The sequence below is a fragment of the Rattus norvegicus genome, chromosome 1 (assembly GCF_036323735.1).
Source record: "Rattus norvegicus strain BN/NHsdMcwi chromosome 1, GRCr8, whole genome shotgun sequence".
NCBI lineage: Eukaryota > Metazoa > Chordata > Mammalia > Rodentia > Muridae > Rattus > Rattus norvegicus.
Genome location: NC_086019.1, coordinates 104540312 through 104550740, shown reverse-complemented (window position 1 = coordinate 104550740; position 10429 = coordinate 104540312). Strand labels below are relative to the sequence as shown.

At 49.4% G+C, this 10429-nt stretch overlaps 1 protein-coding gene across 5 annotated transcripts in view; it reads left to right on the top strand.

The window, feature by feature from the left end:
• Positions 1 to 85: 85 nt before the first annotated feature.
• The window catches only part of Ap2a1 (adaptor related protein complex 2 subunit alpha 1), a 29867-nt gene continuing 19523 nt past the window's right edge, over positions 86 to 10429 (top strand). For 3 of the 5 annotated variants that reach the window (XM_063261978.1, XM_063261976.1, XM_063261974.1), the window contains exon 1: positions 133 to 265. In XM_063261978.1, the coding sequence (XP_063118048.1) occupies positions 199 to 265 (67 nt within the window). In that variant the 5' untranslated portion in view covers positions 133 to 198. Of the gene's footprint in view, positions 266 to 10429 lie in introns of all 5 variants that reach the window. The other 2 variants (NM_001395093.1, NM_001395092.1) reach the window with 1 other exon arrangement.

Here is a 10429-nt window from a genome sequence, read left to right as displayed (position 1 = left end):
AGCTAACAAGTGGAGTACGTTCCCGGATGACAATTCGTAGGGGCGGGTCTGAGGCGGGGCGTCGGCCTGCAGCCAGCCCGCCGCTAGCCCGCCCTCCCCCGGCCGGCTCCTCGGCGCCGTCTGGGGTCCTTTCCGCCCGGTGCTGCCAGCCAGCCCCGCGCCCGTTCGGCCAGGCCTGGAGCCGAGCCCTTCGCCATCATGCCGGCTGTATCCAAAGGCGATGGCATGCGTGGGCTTGCCGTGTTCATCTCCGACATCCGGAACTGTGAGCTCACGACCGGGGCCTGGGGGTCACGCGGAGACCGGGCGGAGGGAGCGGGGAAGCGCGGGGGTGTCCTCCCGAGAACGACCAGGGTGGCGCGGGCGGACGTGGCGGGAGGAGGTGGAGGGAGTAGGGCCACGGGTTAGGTAGGTCATTCAGTGCCATCCGGAGCCTAGATGGGGGAAATCAGGGATGCAGAGGAGGTGGGAGGCGGGCAACCACCTAGGGCCAGGGGCCAGAAGTTGGGGAACAGCCCAGGAACCAGAGATGATAAGATTGGGGCACAGCAAGAAGATTAAAGATAGTAAAGTGGGAGGACAGCAGAGGAACTCGAGATGATAAATTGGGGGGGAACAGCGGAGCGACTAGAGATGGAAGTGGGGGGAATCAGAGTAACCAGAGATGACGAAGTGGGGAGATACCAGAGGAATCAGAGATAGAAATGGGGTGACAGCAGAGGGACAGAGAAGATAAGGTGGGGGACAGCAGTGGGATCAGTGACAGAATTGGGAGAATTGCAGAAGAAGCAGAGAAGATAAGGTGGGAACAGCACCCTAGGGCCCAGAGATGATAAGGTGAAGGCATGGAAGAGAAACTAGAGATGATAAGGTTGGGGAGACAGCAGAAGGACCAGAGATGAAGAGGTGGGGGACAGAAGACCAGAGGTGATGTATAAAAAGACTCTAGATGGACGAGTGCATAAAAGACATGGAACATACCAGGTGTGCTTGTGCAGGCCTTTAATCTCAGTACTCAGAGACACAGGCTGGCTGACCTCTGAGTTCAAGGCCAGCGTGGTCTACAAAGTGAGTTCCATGACAGCCTGGGTTACACAGGCTGGAAAAGCCAATGCCCCCCTGTTTCTACCCCCCAAACCCAAAAACATGGAAGGCATTGAAGAGGCTATATACAAGAAAAAGAGGAAATATAGACATAAAGTCTTTGGGAAATCCAAGGTACCAGCATGACCTGGGAAGGTATTACATGGTGAGTGTTTATGATGAAGGCAGACCCCTAGGAGGAGGCAAGGCATCTGAATACTCTGTGGGAAGAGATCTAGCAAGCTGGGGGCGTAGGGAGCTTTGCACCCTGAGGAAGGGAACAGGGCAGCCCTGGACCCAAGCCTTCCTTGGCTTATCCCAGCAATCCGAGGGCCTTGATCCCTTCTAGGAAGGGTTATAAGACTGGGATGCCCTGGCTGCTGGTGAGCTCCAGGAAGCAGATGCTGGTGTCTGCAGCTGCCAGGAGCCTTCAGAGGGTCCATGCGTGGATGTGGTCAGCCAGAGCTGGCTTTGTGTATAGAACTCTATCACTGTGTGACCTTGAAGGAGGGACCTCACTTCTCAGTTTATTCATGTCAGGAGAGGCTGCTGATGGCTTCCTAATGAGAGGTGGCTGGGCTGATGTGGGGTGAGGCTCTAGGCCAGATCCTTAGTAGCTGCTGTTGGCATTGGCTAAGATCTAAAGAACGACTCCTCCACGCTGCTCAGGGTAGGATCTTGAGCTCAGTAGGTGTCAGCAAAAGGACAGTGGGAAGGTGTATGCTCCCTTATATGAGAGATGCTTTGGACCCAGTGAGAAGAGGTGGAACCAGGAAGGGCAGTAGACTTAGCATGGGCACCTATTAAAAATGGCTGTGCTTTATCTCTGTTAACTACTGGTGGGATGACCCTCTGTACCCCACTTAGCCTCTTTGGCTGACTCCATTTCTAATAGTATGTTGCTCACAGGGGTTTGATGGCTCGTTTATATGATGAATTCTGTTCAGCTCCTCCTATGTATCAGCCCCTGTTTGCAGTACTAGGCCTACAACCACATAGGATTCCTAGCCTCAGAGTTGGGACTGGTGTCTAGCAGTAAAGCACCTGCCCCGCATCTCTCTGTGAAGGGCTGAGGCCACAGCTTGGTAGTAGAGCATCTGCCCGGGGTGACCAAGGTCCTGGGTTCCATCCCTAGCACCACAAAGACAAAACAAAACAAAATCCACATCGTTTGGGGTGTCCATTCCTTAGGAAAGATAGAGTAAACAGAAGGGAGCACAGGATGTTTGCCATTGGCTGGTGCTGTGGGCTAAGTACATGTCAGTATCGGACTTGAGTGAGGACTGAGGAGAGTTGGAGGCTGAGGGACTCTGGGCACTGTAGCTTTTCTGTGGGTAAACTAAGAGCTGTAGGATGCTTTTGGGAAGAGGCAGGAAGTGGCTCGCTGGATTCCTTTAGAACCAGGCATGGTGGGGCTGACAGGAGGCTGGTGAGTTTCAGGTTGGCTTAAGCAAGACCGAGTGTCAAGTAGAAAGTCTCAACTGTTGAATGATTGATTGCCCTGTCTGCTGTGAGAATAGACTTGAGAAGTTGGGATGACAGCTGGCAACCAGAGCAAAGGGAGCACAGACCTAGGGCAAGTGTGAGAACTGGACTGCTCAGATGTGAGCAGAAACAAGGGGCTGGAGTTGCACGTCGTCAGCGTAGCATTTGGAAGGCCACAGCGCCAGGATGGTGAGTATAAGGACAGTCTGGGCTCTATAGCAAGACTTGGCTCAAAAAATAAAACAAAAAACAACAGAAGCCAACACTAAGGGGGCTGGAGAGGTGGCTCGGCAGTGAAAAATGTTTGGACCTTAGTACCCATGTCAGTTGGTTCACAACTGCGTATAACTCTGTGGGATTTCACACCCTCTTATGGCCTCCAAGGGCATGTGCATGCATGTATTTAGACATACACTTAAATAATCCAAACAAGATAAAAGATTGGCCAGGTTTTAGGTCAGTTTTGAAGAATTGGCAAAGAGAAAAGAATTTGTATTGGGGTTTGGGGAAGGAAGAGAAGATAGGTAGTTATCACACTGTGGACCCTAGAGAACAGACAGCGGAGGGTAAGGCACAAGTGCAGACCCTGGGGTGGTTTAGCAGCTGGCCTCTGCTGTGCACCTACCATTGCCCTGTCCTTGCCTTGGCAGCCATGTGTTGTGTGGCTGGTGTGTCTCAAGCCCTGTGACAGCACTGGGGCACAGTGACAAATAAGACAGAGGAGTGTGTTCTCCTGTGCAGCTGTGACCCTATGGAGAGATGGTACTTCAATCAGATTACAGCTGTCCTCACAGATGCATTTCTGTGCATCTCAGGAGGTAGGGACACTTGCTACCCAACTTGACATGGGTTTAATTCCTGGCATCACATGATGGAAGGAGAGAACTGACTTCTCCAGTTGTCCTCTGACTGCTACAAGCATACCATGGAATATGCATCCACACATGCATACACATACGTAATAAATGTATTAACAATTTTAAAAAGCCGCCTTGTGTTATAGAGTGAGTTCAAAACCAGCTCAAGCAACTTAAACTGAAAAGTGGGGGTTGAGCCAAGTGGTGGTGGTGGCGCGCACCTTTAATCACAGCGTTTGAGGCAGAGACAGGCAGATCTCTGAGTTTAAGGCCAGTCTTGTCTACAGAGTCACTTCCAAGACCACACAGAAACCTGGTGGGGTCTGGAGAGATGGTTTAGCAGGTAAGTCCACTGGCTGCTTGTCCAAAAAACCTGGCTTCAATTCCCAGTACCAAATGACAGCTCACAGCCATCTGTTGCTCCTTTTCCAAGGGACACCATCTGGCCTCTGTAGGTACTGCACACACAGACATACGTGCAGGTAAAACACCCATACATATACCAGGTGTGTTAGCACATGCCTTTAGTTCCCAGCACTTGGATGGCAGAGGCAGGCAGACGTCTGTGAGTTTGAGACTGGCCAGGTCTACATAATGAGTTCCAGGACAGCAAGGCTACATAAGGGAGACCCTGTCTCTAAAGAAAGGAAGGAAGGGGAAAAAAACAAAACAAAAAAAGAACAACAACAAAAAAATAAAAAAACCAAAAAGCTAGTGCGTAGTTTAGAGGTAGAGTACTTTTCTAGAATGTTGACTCCTGGGTTCCATCTCCAAAGAGCCATGATGGACGCTCACTCTTGTCATCACTGAAGCAGGACGACTTCCTCCTCCTTCTCTTCTACTCCCCTCCCCCATTTTCCTGAGACAGAGTTTCTCTGTGTAACCCTGGCTATCCTGGAACTCACTTTGTAGACTAGGCTGGTCTCAAACTCACTGAGATCTGCCAGGGAGGACAATTTTATGTTTGAAGTCAGCTAAGCAACACAGAACTTTTGCCTTAAAATAAACCAACAAACAATACTGACACGGGGCTGACAAGGCGGCTCAGTGGGCCAAGGCGCTTGCTGCCAAGCCCGAGGACCTGAATTTGATCCTTGGGACCCACATGGTAGAAGGAGAGAACTGACTGTCACAGACTGTCCTCTGCCTGCCACACCTGTGCTTACACATGCATAATACACATAATCAATAAAAAAAGGGGGACATAGATAGTACTTTCCCAAGTGAGAACAGCCAGAGCTAGGATTCTGTGTGGATGAAATGTTAGAAGAGGCTGGACCACAGAGGAAGCCAGAGAAGAGTGGAACTTTGAGGTCAGGGCTGGGAGGGAGTGGGGAGCTCATTGCTCAAGAGTCAGGCCTTTTGTGAAAGAGAATATTCTGGGATTAGATGCTGATGTTGATCGCATAGTTCTGTGAACAAAGAATTAAGAAAGTTTAACAAAGCTCTTTGCTTGTTTTTTGCTTTTCAAGACAGGGTTTCTCTGTGCAGCCCTGGCTGCCCTGGAACTTGCTCTGTACACTAGACTGGTCTCGAACTCAGAGATTCGCCTGCCTTTGCCTCCTGAGTACTGAGATTAAAGGCGTGCATCACCACCTAGCCATAGTGTATAGCTTTTAACTGAGATGTTTATGTTGTTGTTTTGAGACAGGGTTTCTCTGTGTAGCCCCCCAGCTGTCCGGGAACTTGGCTCTGTAGACCAGGCTGACCTTGAACTCACAGAGATCTGCCTACCTCTGCTTTCTGAGTGCTGGGATTAAAGGTGTGTGGCTAACTTCAGAATTGTAGTTGAAATACATTGACATTATTATTTCAATTTATCTTCTTCTTTCATTCACTTTTGAATACTCCATAAGCATCCTAGGGCAGATTATCAGATACTAAAAACTGGATGTACAGTCTGAAATACACTTACCTCATCACCTGCCTGCAGCCGCCCTCTGTAGGAGAAAATCACTGTGGACATTGCTTCGTGTAAATTTAACTCTTCTTGCTCTTTAACTGAAGTTTTTCTTCGCTTTTGGTTTTCTGAGACAGGGATTCATTTACTAACCAAAACTGGTCTTGAACTCATTATGTAGATAAGGATGACCTTTAACATCTGACCTGCCTGCCTCTACCTCCCAAGTACTGAGATGACAGGTTTGTGATTTATATCTTAGTCTTTATTTTAAACTAAGATACATGTGTAGCATTGTAAGCTCAGGGAGAGGTCTGTGGAGTTCTGCCTGGGCTCTGCTTCAAAGCACACACTGCAGCGGAAGGCAGAGGTATGGATGAGTCAAGCCGTGGGTGGTGCAAAGGTCCTGAGATCAGGGAGTTGTGGGTAGCAGTCAGGCTGCTGTTTGTCCTGAGAATAGGCAGGGGTGCAGGTAGAACTATAGGCAAGGAGAGAGTAGAGTCAGGTTTGGGAGGGAGGAAGCCCTCTGTCTGGGAGCCCCATGGTGCACAGAAAGCAGGCTGTGAGTAGGAAGCTCACATTCTGGAGATTACAGCTAATGAGTCTGAGTGGTGTGAAGGCATGGTGCTCCCTCCCTGAGCAGGGAAGCCTTACCAGAGGGGAGCTGCAGGCTAGGGCTGTCTCCTATCTAAAGCCCTGTTCCCCTGGAGCAGATCCATGAAGAGGACCTTAGGGTTGGCATGCTAACTCCCTCTGCCCAAAGTTACTGCACAAAAGAAGCCCATCCTGCCCCACATTAGACCTACTGTGACAGTGAGCTGTGCCTCAGTCCTGGGGTCACCTTCAGTTCTGCCCTTGGGGGCCTCAGCAGGGGTTTGATGAAGGCCGAAGTGAGTGGATGAACAAATAGTTCAGTCCTTGCCCCCTACTAGTGCTGGGATTGAAAAGGAATATTGAAAGCCCAGTGTCATGGGGCAAGCCTGCTATCATAGCGCTTGAGAAGTGGAGGCAAGGGGTCAGAAGTTAGAGGTCACCCTTGGCTAAAAGCGAGTTCAATGCAAGTGTGGGCTTTGGGACTCCCTGTCTCCAATAACACAAAGTTGGCTTGGAGAGACTTCTAGCTGTAAAGGCACCTGCTGTGCAATCCTGGTTCAATCTAGATTCCTCATAAATGTGAAGGAGAGAAGAGAAAACCGACATGTTCCCATGCGATCACAACTGTTCTGGTCCCAGTGCCTCATGGCACATGGCCATATTTTGGCCATGGAAGGATCAGGACAATTAGTCTCATGGCAAACCAGGGTCTGAAAGCAATGGCTGATGGGCTTTGTTAGGGTCCACAGGTGTCAGGGTTTGGGCTTCTGCACTTTCTCTGTAAAGGCACAGGGTCCTCCAGGGCAGGGCCAGGCTGGCCCAGATTCCTTTGAGGGTAATTACAGACGCACCCTGATGCTGGTGCTTCTGTCACCGCTTACAGACGTCGGCACCCCGCGTACCTCTGAGCTGGAAGCTTCATGCTAGAGTAGGCCTGCTGTGTGTCTGTGCAGCACATTTTCCTGAGTGCCTTTGGACTTCAGAGGAGGCCATCAGGGCCAAGATTATATATGGTGTGAGCAGTCATGTGGGTGCTGGGAATTGAACCCAGGTCTTCCAGAAGAGCAGTCAGTGCTTTTAACTGCTGGTTTCCCCAACCTCTCTTTTCTTTTTGCTATTTTAAATAAAAGATACACTCATGTCTGTTTTATTTTGTTTCGTTTGAGGCAGGCTTGATCTATGCAGCACTGGCTGCCCTGGAGTTCACTAGGTAGACAGACTTTATGTGCATGAAAGGTTTTCCTGCATGCCAACGTGTACAAAATGTGCATGTCTGGTGTCTGCAAAGGACAGAAGAACTTATTGCATCCCCTGGGACTGGAGCTCCAGTTGGTTGTGAGCTACCATGTGGGTTCTGGGAACCGAACCTGGACCCTCGGGGAAAACAGCAAATGTTCTTCACCACTGAGCCATCTCTCTAGCCCCTCTGAGTTCTTCTGAATAGCAGAGTTTATCAGTTATGCCAAAGCCACTATCTGATAAGTATGGATGAGAGCCTAAAGAAAGACACACACTCACACAGAGAGATGACCCTCTGTATTGGCGAGGTTCAGATCTGTGAATTCAACCAGCTGAAGACCCAAAACATTCTCCCTTCCCTGTATCTAGGGCAGAAGCTCTAACTCAGCAGTGGGGAGCTTGCTTAGCATCTCTCATTGAGGAGCTAGGGCCGCGGCTCCGTGGTAGAGCCCCTGCTTAGACTCTCCAGTGAGGGGCTGAGGTGTAGTTCAGTGGTAGAGCCACTGCCTAGAATCCATTTGAGGGGCTGGGGGCAGGCCTGGGTTTAGTTCCTTACAGAACACAAAAACACAAACACACCATTAATTTACAGATCACTGAGTGGCTACATGGAAAAGTAGGTCAACATGTAAGAGCGTGTTCTTCATTCATGGGGATAGGAATTGGGACTGGAAACGGAGAGACTGCTGCAAAGGAAAGCAGATACATACATGGAGTATGTTTATGTATATATCTAAATGTACTCTAAGTACACGTGTGACTGTGCAGGCACACATGTGTTCCAGTGTGTGGAGGTCAGAGTGTTGGGCCCACTTGGGTTAGTGTGTGTGTATCACCATTGCATGCTGTGGATCTGAACTCAAGTCCTCTTGCTTGTGCAGCAAGCAGCTCATCCAGTGAGCCCCGCGCGTCCTCTAGGAGCATTTTAGGGAATGTCTAAAGTATCCAGGAGTGTTGATGCCTGCCAGGCCAGGGCTCTGCCGCACAGCTGTTTCCTGCCTTCCTGGAGCTGGTTGGTTTGGTTGGTTGTCTGTGTGACCCAAGTTAGCCAGAGTTTGATCTTTTTGCTTTTTCCAGCTGCTCGACCCTAGTTGTGTGCCACTGCACTGGGCTGTCAGATGGCTCTTGTGATGTCAGGACTCACACAGAACCGGGAACAGAAGTGCTGGGAGAAGGACCGGGAACACTCTGGTGCTCACTTGGCACCACATTGGTCACCAGTATTCCCTGCCCCTGAGAGGGGCACTGTTCACCCTCTTAGCACCCTCAAGGGCAGCTCCCTGCCTGGCTCCGTTGTACCCCTGGGTGGTGATCTGACTCAAGCCTCCTGCTCCAGGCTGAGCCTTATTCACCTCTCCAGGTCCTCCTCAAATGTCCCTTCTCTGGTGCTTCTCCACAGACCCTGTGGGGCCCAGGTAGCCTTTCAGGTGTGGCTGAATTCCTGTCCACCCTTACCAGGTCAGGAGTTCCCAGGGCATGTGTGAGAAATTCTGACCCACAGAACTTAGGAAACTAATTAGGAAATGACAGTGGTCAGGTGGTATTTGAGGCAACACAGGTCATACAGAGCTTGTGCTGAGGCCACGGGGTCCTGGGCCCAGAGCTCTCCATTTTTCCTGGGTCACAGGGTAGATTCCTGCCCTGCTGAAGGCCCTTCCTGCCAATTACTTGTTTACTTACTTAGTCTCATGTAGCTTGTGCTAGCCTCTAACTTGATATGTAGCATAGGATGGCCTTGAACTCATGGTGATGTTCCTGCTTTTTTTTTTTTTTCTTGGAGCTGAGAACCAAACCCAGAGCCTTGCGCTTACTAGGCAAACGCTCTACCACTGAGCTAAATACCCAACCCCGATGTTCCTTCTTTTATACCACCTTCTCCTACTGCTAGGGTTACCAGTGTGTGCTACTACACCAAGCTTATGTAGTCCTGGGGATCAAAACCAGGTCTTTTGTGCATTCTAGGTAAGCACTCTACCAACTTAGCTAATCTCTGGACCTCTTTTCAATTAAAAAAAAAAACTTTTATTTTATTTTATTTTTTGGATGTAATAAGCAAAGACGAGGTTTATTACGGAGACCTATTACAGAGATCTCTGGGCCAACACGTTTCTCGTGCAGGAGACAGAGGTGTCGACCAACTTTTTTTTTTTTTTTTTTAAAGATTTTATTTATTTTATGTGAGTACATTGTCACTGTCTTCATGCACATCGGAAGAGGGCATCAGATCTCGTTACAGATGGTTGTGAGCCACCATGTGGTTGCTGGGAATTGAACTCAGGACCTCTGGAAGAACAACCTGTGCTCTTAACCACTGAGCCATCTCTCCAGCCCTCGACCAACTTTTAAGATTTTTATTGAGGTGCTGGAGAGATGGCTCACTGACTGCTCTTCCGGAGGTCCTGAGTTCAAATCCCAGCAACCACATGGTGGCTCACAACCATCTGTAATGAGATCTGATGCCCTCTTCTGGTGTGTCTGAAGACAGCTATGGCGTACTTATATATAATAAAAAAATAATTCTTTAAAAAATATATTTTTGAGTGTATATGTACGTATACATACATACTGCATGTATGTGTGTACATCACATGTGTGCCTTTTCCCTGCAGAGGCTGGAAGAGAGCATAGGATCCCTTGTTGCTGGAGTTATGGACAAGTGTGAACTGCCCTGTGGGTGAATGGAACCCAGCTCCTGTGTAATGCAGCAAGTGCTCTAACTGCTGAGCCATCGCTCCAGCCCTTTTCACTTTTAATTTTAATTTCCTTTTATTCTTTTGAGATAGGGTCTTACTAAGTCGTCCAGGCTGATCTTGAAGTCTAAATCCTCCTGCCCTAGCCCCCTGCAAAAATGGGAAGACACCGACCGGTCTGTGCCTCAGTCAGTAGAGTGCTTGCCTAGCATGCACAAAGCCCAGGGTCAGACCCCCAGCCCTGACTAACCTGGGCGCGGTGGGAATCTGGGCCCAGCCCTGGGGAGTTGAAAGCAGGAGGATCACAAGTTCAAGGAGTCCTCAGATATGGAGCTAATTTGATCCTAGGTTGGGCTACACAAGACCCTCTTTATTTTTATTCTTATATCTTTGGAGGATTCTTGGGATGGGCTTTCTCTGTGTAGACCAGGCTGTCCTGGAACTTATTCTCTAGACCAGGCTGGCCTCAAACTCTGAGATCTACTACTTGCCTCTGCTTCCAAAATGCCGGGATATGTGCCACCAATGTACAGCAAGACCCTGTTTAAAAAACTCACCAAAGTGGTAGTGGTGCATGCCTT